This window comes from Jaculus jaculus, chromosome 4, assembly GCF_020740685.1.
Source record: "Jaculus jaculus isolate mJacJac1 chromosome 4, mJacJac1.mat.Y.cur, whole genome shotgun sequence".
In the NCBI taxonomy this organism is placed as follows: domain Eukaryota; kingdom Metazoa; phylum Chordata; class Mammalia; order Rodentia; family Dipodidae; genus Jaculus; species Jaculus jaculus.
Window position 1 is genome coordinate 132,489,626 of NC_059105.1, and position 20,074 is coordinate 132,509,699.

The following is a 20,074-nucleotide window of genomic DNA, read 5'->3' on the forward strand; positions in this document are numbered from 1 at the left end:
TTTGAACCCAGGCCATCAGACTTTGCAAGCAAGTTCCTTTAACCTCTGAGCCATCTCTCCAGCCCAAGATGGTCATAGTCAGCCCAGTGTTGTTCTGGGACTACAGAGTGAGTTCCAGATCAGTTTGGGCTAGAATGAGGCCCTGCCATGAAAAGAACAGACAAGACCTAAATTCAATTCTTGTTTTTGTAGTGATTAAGATCAAAGTTAGGGCCTCATGCAGAAACTGTTATTTTTAAAAATTTATAAAATATTTGCAGTAAAAAAAAAGTCATATTTAAATTTAAGAAAAAGATGTTAATAGTACTAGGAAAGACAAGGAAGATTTGGGGAACAAGGAGAGTAGTGGGAGGCAATTATGTAAATATTTAAATCATTTTTTTATGATTTTTAAAATTTTATTTATTTATTTTTCTTTTTCGGTTTTTCAAGGTAGGGTTTCACTGTAGTCCAGGCTGACCTGGAATTCACTATATAGTCTCAGGGTGGCCTTGAACTCATGGTGATCCTCCTACCTTTGTCTCCCAAGTACTGGGATAAAATTTTATTTTTATTGGAGAGAAAGAAAACGGGCATGCCAGGGCCTCCAGCCATTGCAAATGAACTCCAGACAAATGCACTACCTTTTACATCTGGTTTGTTTTTTTTTTTTTGAAATTTTTTAAAATTTTTATTTATTTGAGAGCGACAGACACAGAGAGAAAGACAGATGGAGAGAGAGAGAATGGGCGTGCCAGGGCTGCCAGCCTCTGCAAACGAACTCCAGACACGTGCGCCCCCTTGTGCATCTGGCTAACGTGGGACCTGGGGAACCGAGCCTCGAACCGGGGTCCTTAGGCTTCACAGGCAAGCGCTTAACCACTAAGCCATCTCTCCAGCCCTTACATCTGGTTTTTTATGTGGGTACTAGGGAATTGCACCTGGGTCCTTTGGCTTTGCAGGCAAGTGTCTTAACTGCTAAGCCATCTCTCCAGCCCCAGTTTTTTTGTTTTAATTTTAGAAGCCAGAACATTTCCTCTAGTCTTTATTTTTGTTATTTGTTTAAGAAGATGTTCTAGAGGAGCCACCTCACCCAAGACCCAAGATATTTCTTTAGAAAAAAAATAAAAAGAAATTGGGGCTGGAGAGTTGCTTCAGCAGTTAAGGTGCTTGCCTGCAAAGCCTAATGACTTGGGTTTGATTCCCCAGTACCCATGGAAAGCCAGATGCACAAAACAGTTCATGCATTGGGAGTTTGTAGTGGCTGGAGGCCCTGGCCCATCCATTCTCTTTCTCTCTCTCCTTACAAATAAAGAAAGAAAAGAAAAGAAAAGAAATAGAATACTTCTCCATAAAAATGTCTTTCTCTAGGCTGGAGAGATGGCTTGCTGGTTGAAGGTACTTGCTTGCAAAGCCTGCCAGGCCAGGTAAAAATCCCCAGTACCCATGTAAAGCCAGATACACAAAGTGGCACGTGCATCTGAAGTTCATTTGCAATGGCAAGAGAGTTTAGCATGACCGTTCTCTCTCTCTTTCTCTCCCCACCCTCGATTACAAAAAATAATTTTAAAAATTTCTTCTTTCAAGTGATCCTAGGGCTGGCTCCTGGGAAGAAAAAGGCCTAGGATGTGATGTTTTGTTGGAGCCAAATACACCATGGGGTCCCAAAGCTGGGGAGCTTAATGCTGTGAGTAGCTTCTTTTACTTATGTATAGAAAACTGTTGCTGACATTTCATCTTTAAACTGATCAATTTAAATTGAAATTGAACTGATTACCTAAGGCATTATGCTAAATGAGTAAGTCTGTAAAACTGATAGGATGTATTCACTCTCTGACTTAAAGAATTAATAACTGATAGATTCATATTTTAGAAAAAAAGTTTCTTTAGAATTTCTATGGTAAACAGATAATGCTTTCAGAAATTAAACTAATATATAATAGTCTTTTAAACTGTTTCAACCTGAAACTTATAAAATATGTGACTTTTTGTGTGATTAGTGCAGCAATGAATATGAATGTGCAGGTATCTTTGTGGTTTACTGATTTACAGTCCATTGAGTATACACAAAAGTACTGTTGAAGCCGGGCATGGTGGTGCACACCTTTAATTCCAGCACTCCGGAGGCAGAGGTAGGAGGATTGCAATAAGTTCAAGGCCAGCCTGAGACTACATAGTGAATTCCAGGTCAGCCTGTACTAGAGCGAGACCCTACCTCAAAAAAAAAAAAAAAAAAACTACTGTAGAAAGGTGATATGGTAGTTCTGTTTTCAGGGATATATATTTTAGAAACCACCATACTGATTTCCATAGTGGCTAGATTACATTCCCACCAGCAGTGTAGAAGGGTTCCTCTTTCCCCATCAGCATTTTCATTTGTTGTTGTTGTTGTTTTCTATGATAGCCATTTTAGGCAGGGCATCTTAAAGACTGATATATTAAAATAATATATCAGCCTAAGTGTTAAATTGTTTCAACTTGAAACCTATAAATTTTTTAGCTTTTTTGTAATATGCATATTGAAGTAAGAAGCTACAGTGCAGATTTATTAACATATTATTCCTCTTACTTACAGTTCTTATCATTGAAAAACTGGACTCTGCAGCTGGTGAGTGGTTATGTTCAGCTTTTGCTTTGATATCTTGCTTCCTATATTAAAGACAGTCTCTTGCAGCCCATGCTGACCTTGAACCCCTGACCTGGTCCCTCTGTCTTCACCTCACGAATATGCTGGAATTACAAGCATGCCATACTTCCCCTAGCTTACTTTATTTAGTTTCACATGCATGCCATGGTCTCTGAGTACATCCAGCTTAATGTGGGTGCTGGGAACTTGAGTCCAGGCTGTCAGGTTTTAATAACAAGTGCCTTTACCTGTCGAGCCATCTCTCCAGCCACCCTCCTTTTTGAGATCAGTTCTTGTTATGTAGCACGGGATGGTCTAAACTCATTCATCCTCCTGCCTTGGCTTCCCAAGTGCTAAGATTATAGGTATGTACCACCATGCCCAGCATTTTATCAGCATTTACTTGACTCATTTGTCCAAAATAAACTTAGGTACATATGCGATTTAAGGGGATGATGTTGGTGTTTCTTTGTTGTCTGTGTGATGTATGCATGTGTATGTGTCCATGTGGCACTCTGTGCACTGGCATATGGCAAGGTGTGCTAGCCTCTAGTGGTAGACATTAGTATGTATCTTGTCTTCAGTCTGTGCAGTATGAAAGGATGACTCCATACACATTTGCATCCTATTTGTCCCCCTCCATTGCTCTCTACCCTTTCTTACTTGAGTTGGAGTCTCTTACTGAGCTCACTGATTTTTCACAAGCCCTGGCAATTCTCAGGCCTCTGCACCTCACAGGACTGGCCATGCCCAATTGTTTTTGTGGGCCCTTGGGAATCTCAAGGTCTCATACTTACACAAGCAGTTCTCCTAGGCTGGAAAGATAGCTCAGAGGTTAAAATGCTTGCCTGCAGAACCTAATGATCCAAGTTCAGTTCCTTAGTACACATGTAAAGCCAGTTGCACAAAGTAGTGCATGCATGCATTCATCTGGAGTCCGTTTGCAGCAGCTACAGGTCCTGATGCACCCATTTTATTTCTCTTCTATCTCTCTGCTTGCAAATAAATAAAAATTAAAGTAAAAAAGAAGTGCTTCTGCCTGGCATGGTGGTGTACTCCTTTATTACAAGCACTCAGGAGGCAGAGGTAGGAGGATTGCCATGAGTTCAAGGCCACCCTCAGACTACATGGTGAATTCCAGGTCAGCCTAAGCCAAAGTGAGACTCCACCTTGCAAACAAACAAACAAACAAACAAAAAGTGCTTCTAACAGCTGAGTCTTCTATAGCTCTAGGTAAATGTGTTTTAATTCATTAGTGACATAATATTAAAGTTTGTAATATGTTCATTTTTAATTTAGAAACAACAGTCATTATTTTCAGAAGAAGAAGAGTATACCACTGGATCTGAGGTCACTGAAGATGAAGTTGGTGATGAAGAAGAAGTGTCCAAGAAACAAAGTATTGGTTCTAAATTAAAATCATCAAGTCTCACTATTAATGCACGTTTAAATTCTTTAGATTTTAGTGCAAGGCATGGGGAATTGGCCTTATTTTTCTACATGGTAGATTGCAACATAGGAAGGAGAAAGGAAAGGAGGTGGGAAAATGGCTTATTGGATTAAGGCTATTTGCTACACAAGCATGAGGGCCAGAGTTCAGTCCCCAGCAACCACATAAAAAAAACAAAAAAAAACAGGCATAGCGGGGCATGTTATCACATCCCTTTAATCCCAGCATGAAGGAGGCAGAGGTAGGAGCACCACTGGTAAGTTCGAGGCACCCTGAGACTACATAGTGAATTCCAGGTCAGCCTGGAGCTAGAGTGAGACCCTACCTCAAAAAAAAAAAAAAAAAAAACAGGGCTGGAGAGATGACTTAGTGGTTAAGTGCTTGCCTGTGAAGCCCCTAAGGACTTGTTCAAGCCTCAGTTCCCCAGGACCCATGTTAGCCAGATACACAAGGGGTGCACACATCTGGATTTCATTTGCAGTGGCTAGAAGCCCTGGGGTGCCCATTCTGTCTCTCTCTCTCTCTCTGTGCCTCTTTCTCTCTCGGTCTGTCGCTCTCAGATTAAAAAAAAACAAAAACAAAAACAGGCATAACCTGGGCATGGTGGTACACACCTTTAGTTCCATCACTCAGGAGGCTACGATAGAAAGATCACTCTGATGGGCTGGAGGGATGGCTTAGCAATTAAGGCATTTGCATGCAAAGACCAAAGGATCCAGGTTCAATTTTCCAGGGCCCACGTTAGCCAGATGCACAAAGGGGTGCCCACATATGGAGTTTGTTTGCAGTGGCTGGAGGCCTTGGTGTGCCCATTCTCTCACTGTCTGTCCCTCTTTCTCTGTCAAATAAATAAAAATAAAATATATTTTTTTAAAAAAGCTCACTCTGAGTTCAAGGCTAGCCGGAGACCACAGAGTGAGTTCCAGGTCAGCCTGGGCTACAGTGAGGCCCTGCCTTGAAAAAAATACAACCAAACAGGGGGAAAAGAAAAAAAGCTGAGGGCTGGAGAGATGTTTAGCAGTTAAGGCACTTGCCTGTGAAGCTTAAAAACCCAGGTTTCGGGCTGGAGAGATGGCTTAGCGGTAAGCGCTTGCCTGTGAAGCCTAAGGACCCCGGTTCGAGGCTCGGTTCCCCAGGTCCCACGTTAGCCAGATGCACAAGGGGGCGCACGCGTCTGGAGTTCATTTGCAGAGGCTGGAGGCCCTGGCGCGCCCATTCTCTCTCTCTCCCTCTATCTGTCTTTCTCTCTGTCTGTCGCTCTCAAATAAATAAATAAAAAATTAAAAAAAAAAAACCAGGTTTCCCAATAGCCTTGTAAAGCCAAATGCACAAAGTGGCACATGCATCTGGAGTTTGTTTGCAGTGGCTAGAGGCTCTGACATGCCCATTTTTTTTCCTCTTTCTCCCTCTCTCAAATAACTTTAAAAAAAATCCAGGGCTGGAAAGATTGCTTAGTGGTTAAGGTGCTTGTCTGCAAAGTCAAAGGACCCAGGTTTGATTCTCTAGGACCCATGTAAGCCAGGTACACAAGGTGGTGCATTCATCTGGAGTTCATTTGCAGTGGCTGAAGGCCCAGGCACGCCCATTCTATCTGCCTGCCTCTATCTCTCTCTCGTAAATAAATGAGCTAATGAACAAATAAAAAAATTCCAAGCATAAATGCTCATGTCTGTAACCCCAGTGGCAGAAGGAAACAAGAGGATCACTGAGGTGCAACAGGTCAGCAAGTCCTAACAGAAAAACGGGGGACCCAGCTTTAGTGAGAGTTCAAACTCATCCTACTTTCATAGTGAGTTTGAGGCCAGTTTAAGCTATGTGAGAACTGTTTAAAAAAAAAAAAAAAGATTCTCCCTAGCCTAGGCAACAAAATACTTGTAAACATTTCAAGAAAATACAGTAAGCCAGGTATGGTAGCATACACCTTTAATCCAGGACTTGGAAGGCTAGAGGTAGAGGATTGCTGAGTTCAAGGCCAGCCTGAGACGACCTAATGAATTCCAGGTCAACCTGTCCTAGAGTGAAACCTTACCTCGGGGTGGAAAAAAAAATAACTCATGTCAAAAATTTTTAACATGGAGAATGGAATTTCAAAGGGGAAAGGAGGGGGAGGAAGGATATTACCATGGGATACTTTTTATAATCATGGAAAATGTTAATAAAAATTGAGAAAAAAAATTAATAAAATCTCTATTGTTTTACCCCCCCCCCCAAATTTTAACAGTGTGGTGGCATACGCCTTTAATCCCAGCAGGGGCAGAGGTAGGAAGATCACCATGAGTTCGAGACCACTTTGAGATTACATTGTGAATTCTAGGTCAGCCTGGGCTAAAGTGAAACCCTACCTCAAATACCAAACCAAAAAAAAAAAAAAAAAAAGATTAAGAGGGTCTTTGTAGATCTAGGTACTTCTAGGCATTTGAAAAAAAGAATATTTTTTTAAAAAGAGATTGCAAGCCAGGCGTGGTGGTGCATACCTTTAATCCGCAGTACATGGAAGGCAGAGATAGGATCAAGTGAGTTTGGGGCCACCCTGAGACTGCTTAGTAAATTCAAGGTCAGCCTGAGCTAGAGTGAAACCCTACCTGGAAAAATAAAAATTAAAAAAAATATATTGCAAATGTGATATAAAATAGATTCACGTCATACCTTAAAAGGCAATAAACTATAACCTTTGAGGTTATCATTCTGGTTTTGCTTTTTCAGACAGTCTTGTGTTCTCTCTCTCTCTCTTTTTTTTTTTTTTTTTGTTTTGGTTTTCCAGGTAGGGTCTCACTCTACCTGACCTGGAATTCACTATGTAGTCTCAGGGTGGCCTTGAATTTATAGTGATCCTCCTACCTCTACCTCCCAAGTGCTGGGATTGGAGGTGTATGCCACCATGCCCAGCTTGTGTTCTCTTCAGCAATTTCCTACTGGCATGCACCCCCACAACCAGCTATTGTATTTTCTTGTTTGGCCTCAAATTAACAGTTCTCTTGCCTCCACCTCTTTAAATGCTGGGATTACAAGCATATGACACCATAACTGATTTGAAGTTATCTGTTCTACTTGGCAGAAGCCATGTGAATAAACATGTAACTTTAAAGTACCTGGGTGTCAACTAGTCAAGCACCTAGTCTAGGTTGTAGACTATCATGGCTGTAGATCCATAATAAAGCGTGTGCTTGGCCTGTGCAAAGCCCTGGGTTTGACCTCTGGCACCAGAAAAACAAAAAGTAGCAAAATCAGACATGGAGATTTTCCCTTAGACAATTAAATGATTTTTCATAGCCTTGTTAAAACACTACTTTAGAGCTGGGCATGGTGGCACACACCTTTAATCCCAGCACTTGGGAGGCAGAGGGAAGAGGATCATCATGAGTTTGAGGCCACCCTAAGACTATGTAGTGAATCCCAGGTCAGCCTGGGCCAGAGCAACATTCTACCTCGAAAAACCAAAAAAAAAAAAAAAAAACCAATACTTTAATACATGACATTGAAAAGATAAATTCCCTTTTGTTTGTGTTCTCTTCAAGTTTTGCATAAATTGTAAGGATGTTGAATCTCCTGTGGAGATTATTATTTTCTGTCCTAATTGGATAAGGAGAAAATACTAGCATTTTGTGTATATTTTACCAGTCTGAAGTATAACTTACCTGTAATTAAACTCAGTTGTTTTTAAGTGTACACACCATGAAATTTTGGCACAAAGTTATCTAGTTATGTAACTGCCAAAATCAAAATTTTCACACATCGCTCTAGAAAGCTTACTTGCACTACTTCATGCTCTGTTCCCTTTCTTCCTTTCTACTCTGAGAGTGCCACTGATCTCTTTTTTTGTTATTGTACAAGATTCCATTCATATGAAACCCAACCAAGGGTTGGAATGGAATCTTGAATGATCTGTTGTCTTCGATTTGTTTTACTTAGTGTGATGTTTTTGAGATTCATCCATATTGCTGCATGTGTCAGTAGTTTTTTTTTTTTCTTTTTAAAAAATTATTTTTTGTGCTGGAGAGATGGCTTAGCAGTTAAGCACTTGCCTGTGAAGCCTAAGGACCCCTGTTCGAGGCTCAATTCCCCAGGACCCACATAAGCCAGATGCATGAGGGGTCGCACGCATCTTGAGTTCATTTGCAGTGGGTGGAGGCCCTGGCATACCCATTCTCTCTCTCTCTCTGTCTCTCTCTCTGCCTCTTTGTCTGTTACTCTCAAATAAATAAATAATTTATTTGAGAGAGATAGAAAGGCAGGGAGAGAAATTGGCACACCAGGGGCTTAGCCACTGCAAACAAACTCCAGACGCATGCACTACCTTGTGCATCTGGCTTATGTTTGTACTGGGGAATTGAACCTTAACCACTAAGCCATTTCTCCAGCCCTAGTTTGTTAATTTCTATTGCAGAGCAGTATTCCATTACATGGACACAATTTCATTCATACAGGAGTTTTTTCTAATTGTTGGCTATTATGAGTAATGCTGCTGTAAACATTTGCTTGCAAGTATATTTTCATTTTTGTTGAATAGATATCTAGGAGTAGAATTCCTGGGTCATATAATAAGTGCATGTTTAACTTTGTAAGAAACTGCCAAACTGAGCTGGGCATGGTGATACATGCATGCTTTAATCCTAGCACTGGGCGGCAGTGGCAGCGGTGGGGGGGCGGGGTGTGGGATCCTCAGTTCACTGAGTTTAAGGCCAGCCTCGGTTATACATTGAGCTCCTGGACTAGAGTAAGACCCTGCCTCAAAACAAAACAGCAAGAAGCAACCAAAAAAAAAAAAAAGAAAGAAAGAAATTAAATAAATAAAGCCAGGCATGATGGCACAGGCCTTTAATCCCAGCTCTCAGGAGGCAGAGGTAGGAAGGTAGGAGGATCACTGAGTTCAAAGCCAACCTGAGTCTGCATAGTGAATTCCAGGTCAGCCTGGGCTAGAGTAAGACCCTACCTCGAAAAACCAAAAAATAAATAAATAAAAGTAGATCAGGGGCTGGAGGGATGGCTTAGCGGTTAAGGCATTTGCCTGCAATGCCAAAGGACCCAGTTTCTATTCCCCAAGACCCATGTAAGCCAGATGCACAAGGGGGTGCATGCATCTAGAGTTCGTTTGCAGTGGCTGGAAGCCTGATGCACCCATTCTTTCTCTCTCTCCCTCTCTCTCCCTCCCTCCCTCACTCTTTCCCCCTCTCCCTCTTTCTCTGTCAAATAAATAAATATATAAATTTTTAAAAAGTAGACCAGAAAGATGGCTTAGCAATTAAAAGTACTTGTTTACTTGTTTACAAAGCCTGACTGCTCAGGTTCAATTCCCCAGTATCCATGTAAAGCTAGAGGCACAAATTGGAGTTAGTTTGCAGCAGTAGGAGGCCTTGGCACATCAATTTTCTCCTGCCCCTCCCAAATAAATATTTAGAAAAATAACTTTTAATTTAAAACAAAAGAAGCTGCCAAACTATTTTGCAAAGTTACTGTACCATTTTGCATCCCCATGAGCAATGTATAAGATTTCTAGTCAGTAAACCTTCACTTCAGTACTTGGAACTATCTGTGTTGTTAATTCTAGTGGGGATATTGTGTTGAGCATACTTCATGCATTTACTGGCCATTTGCATATCTTCTTTGTCAAGTGTCTGTTTAAATCTTCTGCATGCTTTTTATTGGATTGTTTGCCTTATTGCTAAATTAGCATATATATATATTTGAGAGAGAGAGAAGCAGATATATAAAGAGAATGGGTGCAGCAGGGTCTCTAGCCACTGCAAATGAACTCCAGATGCTCGTGCCACCTTGCACATCTGGCTGTATGTGGGTGCTAGGGAATCAAACCTGGGTCCTTTGGCTTTGCAGGCTAGTTCCTTAACTACCAAGCCATCTCTCTAGCCCTAAATTAGCAGTTTTTAAAATTTAATTATTTTTGGTTTTTCAAGGTAAGATCTTATTCTAGCCCTCACTAACCTGGAATTCACCATGTAGTCTCAGGGTGGCCTTGAACTCACAGTGGTCCTCCTACCTCAGCCTCCCTAGTGCTGAGATTAAAGATGTGTGCCTCCACACCTGGATAAATTAGCAATTTTTCCCCATTTTCTTTTTTAAATTTATTTATTCTTATTGACAACTTCCATAACTGTAGACAATATCTCATGGTAATTCCCTCTCTCCCTCCCTCCACTTTGCCCTTTGAAACTCCACTCCTCATCATATCCCCTCTCAATCAGTCTCTTTTATTTTGATGTCATCATGTTTTCCTCCTATTATAATGGTCTTGATTTTATAACCCTTGATAATCTACCAATTTTAAGACACATTCCAGGTGGTAAAGGTATGCCAGCAGACAAATGAATTTTATATGGATTATTAACATTTTTCATTATAGAATATTCAAGCTATCCTCTATATATTTATCTCACAGGCTTTACATTTAATTAATTAATTAATTAATTTTTATTTGAGGGGGAGAGAGAGAAAGAGTCAGATAGAAAGAATGGGCACACCAGGGCCTTCAGCCGCTGCAAACGAGCTCCAGATGCATACGCCACCTGTGCATCTGACTTATGTGGGTCCTAGGGAATCAAACCTGGGTCTCTTGGCTTTGCAGGCAAGTGCCTTAACCGCTAGGCCATCTCTCCAGACCAGGCTTTACATTTATAGTAGTGATATAGCAAACTTGCAGAGGTAGGACAAAGAATTCTTGTTTGGGAAATAGTTATCCAGTATATTATTCTTACCTTCATGCATTGTTTTAGGACAAATTTATCTTTGTCTTCTCTTCCCCCACCCCCATTTTTTCCACTTATCAGTCAGTATACATTCAGAATATTGACTCCAGAATGTCTGAGTCTAAAATATAGTTTGTCCCAGCCCCACTTCTTCCCAAGATCATTCCTATCCTACCTTCTTTCTGAGAAAAAAAAAATTAATATTTATTTGAGAGAATGAGAGAGAAAGAGGCAGGGAGAAAGAGACTGAGCATGACAGGGCCTCTAGCCATTGCAAATGAACTCCAAACACATATGCCACCTTGTGCATCTGGCTTTATGTGGGCACTGGGGAATCAAAACTAAGTTTTTAGGCTTTGCAGGCAAGTGCCTTAACCACTGAGCCATCTCACCAGGCCCTTGAGAAAATATTATTCCAAAGTGTTGCGTGTAGGCTGGAGGAATGGCTCAGCAGTTAAAGATACTTTCTTGAAAAGCCTAATCACCTGGATTTGATTCCCCAGTACCCACATAAAGCCAGATGTATAAGTGATGTTTACATCTCAGGTTCATTTGTAGAGGTAAGAGGCTCTGGCTCCCCCCAACCCCACTTTTTTTTCAGGTAAGGTGTCACTGTAGCCCATGCTGACCTGGAATTCACTCTGTAGTCTCAGAGTGGCCTTGAACTCAGAGCGATTCTCCTACCTCTACCTCCTGAATGCTGGGATTAAAGGCATGTACCACCATGCCCCGCTAAAAACTTATTTGTTTATTTTTATTTGAGGGAGGAGGGGCAGATAGAGAAAAAGAGAAAATGGGCACACCAGGGTCTCCAGGTACTGCAAATGAACTCCAGACACATGTGCCACCTTGTACATCTGGTTTATCACATGGGTCCTGAGGAATTGAACCAGGCAAGCACCTTAGCCACTAAACCATCTCTCCAGCCCTAAATATTTTTTTTGAAAAACATGATCCCACCCTCAAATGAGATTGAAAGAAATAAATAAGCAGTTTTCCCCAACACTTTTCTGTATTTCATTTAATTGGTACTTTCCTTCTACCTCAGCCTCTGTAATATTGGGATTAAAGTTGTGAACCACCATACATGGCACTTTTAAAACTTTATATTTTAAGTTAACATGCAGAGTAACAGAGTTCATTTTGACCTCACTTTTTCTCCAAAGATTTGTACTAACTAGAAAGAAGAAACATAATTAAGATAAGCCCTTATAAAGAAAGCAACTTCAGTTGGACTTCATGTATTTGGTTTTTGTCCAGACAATAATTTGTCAGCTTTTATTTTTCAATATTTTATTATCTATTTTTTTTAAACTTTGTTATTATTAACAACATATTGTGTATGGACACATCATGTGTTGGTACCCTCTTTTCCCCATTCCATTGGGGATGCTCCTCAGTGGGGTTGCAGGTATCCCCCATGGGGTTGTGGTTTATGCATTGTGGGAGCAGCAGTGAGTTATTTTGGGGGGAGGGAATACCTCTGGGCATGATGTCTCAACCTGTGGTTCTTACAATCTTTTTGCTCCCTCTTCCACAAAATTCCCTGAGCCATGATGGGTAAATTTTAAGTCTACTTCAGTGATGAGCTCTTAGGAGTCTCTGGATCTCTACTTTGGTAGGAATTGAGTATCCTCAGGGTCTGTTTCCTATACCCTGGTGCTTAGTAGAGGTGTTGGCAGCTTCTCCAGGTCCTTGCAGGCATTCCAGAGACCCAGTAGGGAAGAAAGGTTGGTGAGGAGGCTTCCGTGGCAGATTGGGGAAGGGTGTGAGGCTTAGTCCACTAACCCATAGAAAATGTTCGTGACCAGCAGCAGCAGCAGCAGCAGCAGCATCTTGCTGGTAGCCCTGCTTTATGAGGTAGCAAGAGTAAGTGTGGGACTGCTCAAAGTGAGCTGCTCCTGGCCATTTAGGGTTGCACATTCTAGACCAACCTGATCTGGTGTTTTTGTTTTTGTTTTTTCTGTTTTACCTTCTGTATTCTTTTTGTTAAAGCAGCAAGCTGAGAATTTGGCCCTACAAGGATACCTGCTGTGAATACCAGCTGGTCTTTGGCCAAAGCCAAAGTCTCCATTGTCTCCCCAAGTCTCAGCCCAGAATGAGATCATGGCAAGGGAAGAATTTGATGTCAACTCCAACCAAATCTGAATTAAATAGATTATTTTCCATTTGAGAAAGCTGACTATGAGAAAACCAATGATAAGTTGGGGCACTGAAACACAGTGGGGTAAAGGTGTGTGGTTTGTCTTCAGAGGCTTGGGCCTTCATACCTACTTCTAGGCCAGCCTGACTTAATGCTCACAGCTAGCACATGCCAGAAGGTAAACTGAAGCCTTCTCACTGGTTTTGCTTTCCAAATTCATTTGCTTCTATTTTTCTAACAAATGTAAACTATTTTTTCATGTTCTCAGGACCCCTGGGTAGACAAAGATTGATGATTTCAGAGCAGATATAGGCCAAGAAACTATGGCATTGAGTGTACTGAGTCCAGACAAATGTTGTTTATATGCACATCCAAATTTGAAGAAAAAATATATTTCTTTAGACTTCAAATACTATAACAAATTAAAGCAAAAAGAAACTGTTTAAAATTAAAAAAAATAGTGGTGTTGTTTTTGAAATATTTCTATTCATTAGAAATAGCAATTGCAAACTGGGCAAGGTGGCACACACCTTTAATTCCAGCACTGGGAGGCAGAGGTAGGAGAATCACTGTGAGTTCAAGGCCAACCTGGGACTACATAGTGAATTCCAGGTCAGCCTGGGCTAGAACAAGACTCTACCTTGAAAAACCAAATATATATGTATGGCAATTATATTGGAGAAGCATGAAACTTATGCTCATAACATTGTCCTTCCATTGTCAGGGAAAAAGGAGAAGCCAAAGAAGTTCACTAAACAACCAAAAAAGCAGATGTCTTCCCCCTGTACTCAAAAGAAAGAAAAGGCAATGGAGAAGGTAACTGAGTAATATAATTCTAAAGTTCATGTGAAAATGAGCAAGAGTAGCCAAGAGAAATCCAAAATACAGTAATGAATACCACAAAGGAATGCTAGCAATGTAAAAACAAATGAAGTTCTTTATAAACTGAGATTAAAGATCTGAAAGAATGATTGACAGCTGGAGAAAAGGAAGTTGGAGAGCTTAGTGTAGTCTACTATGCTACCATTCGTGTAAAACTGATGGAAAATATGTAAGAACATCCTTGTAAGTGCATAAACCATCTCTGGAGAGCTCATGAAATTGACAAGATAAATTGCTTCTGTAAAAGGGAACTGAAATCTGTAGGGGTCAGAAATGAGAAGCTTTTTACTATCTGTACTCTTTGAAACTTTTTTTTTTTGTTGTTGTTGTTTTTTCTTGGTTTTTCGAGGTAGAGTCTCACTCTGGCTCAGGCTGACCTGGAATTCACTATGCAGTCTTAGGGTGGTGTCGAACTCACAGTGATCTTCCTACCTCTGCTTCCCAAGTGCTGGGATTAAAGGTGTGCACCACCATGCCCGGCTTGAAACTTTCAAATTTTAACCAACAGGTTTTTGGTAAGGATTCCGGTTCAAGGCTCTATTCCCCACAACCCACGTTAGCCAGATGCACAAGGGGTCACACGCATCTGGAGTTCGTTTGCAGTGGCTGGAGGCCCTGGTGCACCCGTTCTCTCTCTCTGCCTCTTTCTGTCTCTGTCTGTCACTCCCAAATAATAATAAAAAAGTAAATCAGTATACTTTAAAATTGAAGTTATCTTTTATGATCTTTAAAAATGTTTTTTATTTCCCTATGTCATTGAAGGAAGGAACAAAAAGCCAAATAGGACTGAGAGAACAATAATAGCAAGCCACAGTTGGCTAAAAGAGAAATTGAGTTATAAAGATGTAAGAAAGAGCTGGGTGTGGTGGTGCATGCCTTTAATCCCAGCACTTGGGAGGCAGAGGTGGTAGGATCACTGTGAGTTCAAGGTCACTCTGAGACTACATAGCGAGTTCCAGGTCAGCCTGGGCTACAGTGAGAACCTACCTCAAAAATCAAAAACAAGCCAGGCATGGTGGCACATGCCTTTAATCCCACCACTTGGGAGGCAGAAGTAGGAGGATCCCCAAGAGTTTGAGACTACCCTGAAACTACATAGTGAATAACAGGTCATCCTGAGCTAGAGTGCAACCCTACCTCGGAAAACCAAAAAAAAAGAAAATAGTAAGAGAGTGTCAATAAGATGAAATTCATGGAATAGGTTATTGCTAAGATGAGTTATGATTAGTATGGGTTGTGTATTCATCTTTGTATTACCAAAGGCAAATGAACAGGTTAATTTAATATTTTTTTATTTATTTGAATTTGGGGAGAGGAGGAGAAAGAATGGGTGCCCTAGAGCCTCTTGAAACTGCAAAACAAACTCTAGATGTATGTACTTTGTACACTTGGCTTTACATAGGTATTTGAGAATTGCCTGTGCTGGCAGGTTTTGCAGGTATGTGCTTTGAACCACTGAGCCATCACTCTAGCCATATATATATATATATATATATATATATTTTATTTTATTTTATTTTTTTTGGCGGGGGTGGGAGGTTCAAGGTAGGGTCTCATTCTAGCCCAGGCTGACCTGGAATTAACTGTAGTCTAAGGGTGGACTCGAACTCATGATGATCCTTCTACCACTGCCTCCTAAGGGATTAAAGGCATGTGCCACTATGCCCGGCTCCCTTGTATTTTTTAAAAAATATATTTTTTAACTTATTTATTTGCAAGCAGAGAGATAGAAGAGAGACAGACAGAGAGAATGTGCACTTCAGGGCCTCCAGCTGCTGCAAATGGACCCCAGATGCATGTGCCACTTTTTGCATCTGGCTTTACCTGGGTACTAGGGTATTGAACTTAGGTCATTTGTCTCTGCAGACAAGTACCTTAGCCACTGAGAAATCCCTCCAGCCCTTTAATTTCTTTCTTTCTCTCTCTCTCTCTCTCTCTCTCTTTTATTTATTTATAAGCAGAGGCACACCTGGACCTCTTGCTTCTTCAAACAAACTTCAGACTCATGTGTCACTTTGTGCATCTTGCTTTATATGGGTACTAGGAATTGAACCCAGCTTATCGGGCTTTTTTTTTTGAGAGCAATAGACACAGAGAGAAAGACAGATAGAGGGAGAAAGAGAATGGGCATGCCAGGGCTTCCAGCCTCCGCAAACGAACTCCAGATGCGTGTGCCCCCTTGTGCATCTGGCTAACATGGGACCTGGGGAACCGAGCCTCGAACCGGGGTCCTTAGGCTTCACAGCAAGCGCTTAACCGCTAAGCCATTTCTCCAGCCCTTATCAGGCTTTGTAAGCAAGCATCTGACCTATCTCTCCAGCCCATAAATTAGTTTTAAAAGTTTTTATAAGCTTAGGACTCCAAGGTCTACAGTTAGAACTAAGTTCGAATTCTAGATCTGTTTCTCTTTGAAGAACTTCTTAACCTGGTTTGGTGGGTTTGTTTGGTTGGTTGTTTTGGTTTTTTGAGGTAGGGTTTCCCTCTAGCCCAGGCTGACCTGGAACTCACTATGTAGTCTCAGGGTGGCCTCAAACTCACAGCAATCTTCCTACCTCTGCCTCTTGTATGCTGGGATTAAAGGCATTGCACCACACCATATGTCCTTGGACCTATTTTATTATGGAGATCATAACAGTACCGGAAAATTTTAAATGAATTAACTCTGGATTTGTTTTCTTGGTGTGTATGAGTGTGTAGTTGCATATGCATGTGTCTCTAGAGGCCAGAAAAGGACATTGGGTGTCCTCCCCTATTGCTTTTCACCTTTTTCCCCTGTAAGGATTTCTCACTACACTAGAGCTCACTTTTTCTTGCTAAACTGCCTAGCCCACAAGACCCAGTGATCCTCCTGTCTTTACCCCTTCAGCACTGGGGTTACCCCTTCAGCATGTGGGACCACATCCAGCTTTTACATGGGTTCTGGGAATCAAACTCGGGTCCTTCAGCTTATCCCCCACCTGAAATAATATCTTTAAGTGCTTTGGGTAGAGTGTCTTAAACTCAACAGCTATAAACTCTTTATCATTAATTAGAGCACTCATCAGTAAATATGTTCTCACTGGGCTTTAATGGTATCTTCTTTTTTGTAGTCAACTTCTAGAGATGTGTCTCCTTTCATGTGAGTATTTGTTCTTTGATCGCATTGGAAATATACTTTTAAAGAAGCCTCAATGCTGATATTTGACTAATTTTTTAATAGTGTAAGTATGCAGAAGAATAAATGGGATACCACAAGATCTTTGAGATTTAATCAGGATGCACAAAGAGAAGATGGTAAGTTCTGTTGTTTGGATATAAACAATAATAAGCATGCCTTCCATTTTATGAAGTATGCCAAATAATTTTGAAGGTTTCATCTGGAATAAGATCCCAAACTTGTGCATTTCCTCAGGCACTAATCAGTTTCATCATTGGATAATCCAGTGGGTAATGTATTCCTAATATATCTATGATTTTGAGATCTTTCAGACTGACTCTGCCTACTATTTGATTTTTGGTTTTTTGAGGTAGGATCTCACTCTAGCATAGGCTGACCTGGAATTCACTCTGTAGCCCAGGTTGGCCTCAAATACACAGTGATCCTCTTACATCAGCCTCTTGAGTGCTGGGATTAAAGGTGTGTATAAGCACACCTGGCTTCTGCCTACTGGAAAAAAAACAACTAAATAAACAAATCAACTTGAGGGAGAAAGGGTTTATTTTAGCTAATGGTTTTAGGGTAGAGTTGATCATTGGCACCAAAGAAAGGCATGACGATGGAAGCATGAAGCACACTTCAGGTCCTATAAGAACTGTATTAGGGCTGGAGAGATGGCTTAGCAGTTGAGGCATTTGCCTGCAAAGTCAAAGGACCCAGGTTTAACTCCCCAGAGCCCACATAAGCCAGATGCATCTGGAGTTCCTTTGCAGTGGCTGGAGGCCGTGACATGCCCATTCTTTCTATCTGTTTTTCTCTCTCTCTCTCCCCCTCTCAAACAAATAAAAATAAGTGTTTAAAAACCAGAACTAGGGCTGGAGAGATGGCTTAGCGGTTAAGCACTTGCCTGTGAAGCCTAAGGACCCCGGTTCAAGGCTCGGTTCCCCAGGTCCCACGTTAGCCAGATGCACAAGGGGGCGCACGCGTCTGGAGTTCGTTTGCAGAGGCTGGAGGCCCTGGCGCACCCATTCTCTCTCTCTCCCTCTGTCTTTCTCTCTGTGTCTGTCGCTCTCAAATAAATAAATAAATTATTTTTAAAAAAAAGCTGGGCGTGGTAGCGCACGCCTTTAATCCCAGCACTCGGGAGGCAGAGGTAGGAGGATTGCCATGAGTTCAAGGCCACCCTGAGATGACAGAGTTAATTCCAGGTCAGCCTGGACCAGAGTGAGACCCTACCTCGAAAAACAAAAAAAAAAACTATATTAATCTGTTCAAGGGGTAGTAATTTAATGACCTGACCACCTTGTGCCTGGCCTTACCTCTTACAAGTTCCACCAAGCTCAACATTACCACACTGGGAACCAAACCTCTAGCATATGATCTACTAGGGGACCATAGTCTGATTTGTACCAGTTTAAAAGGTAGCACAGCTGCCTACATGAGTCATTTTACCACTTGTTGACTTAAATTCTTCACAGACATAGATGTATATGCCTGAAAAAAATGGCAAAAGGTATTTTGTGAATCCTTGTTGATTATATCCTTCATTAAGAATTAAAAGTTGGAATTACCATGGATTTTTTTTATAATCATGGAAAATGCTAATAAAATTTTTTTTAAAAAGAATTAAAAGTTGGGCTGGAGAGATGGCTTAGCAGTTAAGGCATTTACCTACAAAGCCAAAGGATCCAGGTTCAATTCCCCAGGCACCACATAAGACAGATGTACAGGTGTCATATGTGTCTGGAGTTCATTTACAGTGGCTGAAGGCCCTGGTGTGCCCATTCTCTCTCTGAATAAATATGTAAATAAGAAATAAAAGTTATAAATTATCCTATGAAAAGCAGTATTCTGGTTTTTACCTTTAGATCAGCGGAGGATGTCTGAAATTACAGGGCATCTAATAAAAATGAGATTGGGTGATCTGGACCGAGTCAAGTCAAAGGAAGCAAAAGAAGTAAGATTTGTTACTTGTATATGACACTATATAAGATGTTTCTTCCTGCTTTTATGTACAGCATAAAATATTTATGTACAGCATAAAATATTATATCATTAAGATCAGTGTGTCGCTATATGAGATGATCCTTCCTACCTTTATTTTTAGTATAAAGATATTTTAAAAGAATGATTTAGATGTTTTAACATTCTGTGCCAGTTAGCAAGAATTGACATACAAGTTTTCTGTCATCTCTTACTATCCATGATCCATAGGGTCTCTGTATCACACAATAAAGCGTATCCTTCTACATCTGCCTCTCTTCCTGAGTGCTAGTATTAAAAGCATGCACCACCACACCTGGCATTGCCCTTTATTTTTTGTCTCTAATTTGTTATGACTCAATAAACTCTCAGGATCAAGAGTTTTTACTTAACATATGGATAGATTATACATATAAAAAATAATAGGCATGCTCGCTTCAGCAGCACATATAAAGTAGCCAGGCATGGTGATGCATGCCTTTAATCCCAGCACTCAGGAAGCAGAGGTAGGAGGATCTCCATGAGTTTGAGGCCACCCTGAGACTACATAGTAAATTCCAGGTCAGCCTGGGCCAGAGTGAGACGCTACCTCGAAAAACCAAAAAGAAAAAAAAAAAAGTCAAGTCATAATACATTCATTAATATAATTAAACCTACACATACACTAAGTGAAAAAAAAAATGTCAGGCATAGTGGCACATACCTTTAGTCCCAGCAGTTGGGAGGCAAGGCAGGAGGATTGCTGTGAGTTTAGGGCCAGCCTGAGACTACATAGTGAATTCCAGACCAGCCTGGGTTGGAGAAAGACCCTACCTCACAAAACTGAAAAAATAAAGAGCTGGACTGAGGTAGGAGGATCACCATGAGTTCCAAGTCAGCATGGGGCAGAGTGAGATTCAAAAAAAACAGAGCTGGAGGGGTGGTTTAGCTGTTAAAGTTACTTGCCTAAGGACTCAGGTTCAATTCTACAGATCCTACATAAGCCAGATATACATGATGGCTCATATATCTGGACATTAGCAGTGGCTTGAGGCCCTAACATGCTCATTCTCTCCCTCTGCCTCAAATGAAAAAACAGATTCAAAATGCTGCACACTGTTAGGATTTCATACAAATAATGTAGAAAATGTAAAACTGGGCTAGAGAGGTGTTTCTGTGGTTAAAGACACTTGCTTGC

The 20,074-nt window shown here is 41.0% G+C and overlaps 1 protein-coding gene across 4 annotated transcripts in view; it reads left to right on the top strand.

Moving 5' to 3' along the window:
- The window catches only part of Sanbr (SANT and BTB domain regulator of CSR), an 88,672-nt gene that overhangs the window by 65,047 nt on the left and 3,551 nt on the right, over positions 1-20,074 (top strand). For all 4 annotated transcript variants that reach the window (XM_045148464.1, XM_045148462.1, XM_045148461.1 and 1 more), the window contains 7 exons: positions 1,567-1,666; positions 2,555-2,587; positions 3,905-4,004; positions 13,621-13,712; positions 16,868-16,896; positions 16,978-17,051; positions 18,783-18,871. In XM_045148464.1, the coding sequence (XP_045004399.1) occupies positions 1,567-1,666; positions 2,555-2,587; positions 3,905-4,004; positions 13,621-13,712; positions 16,868-16,896; positions 16,978-17,051; positions 18,783-18,871 (517 nt within the window). The remainder of the gene's footprint in view (positions 1-1,566; positions 1,667-2,554; positions 2,588-3,904; positions 4,005-13,620; positions 13,713-16,867; positions 16,897-16,977; positions 17,052-18,782; positions 18,872-20,074) is intronic.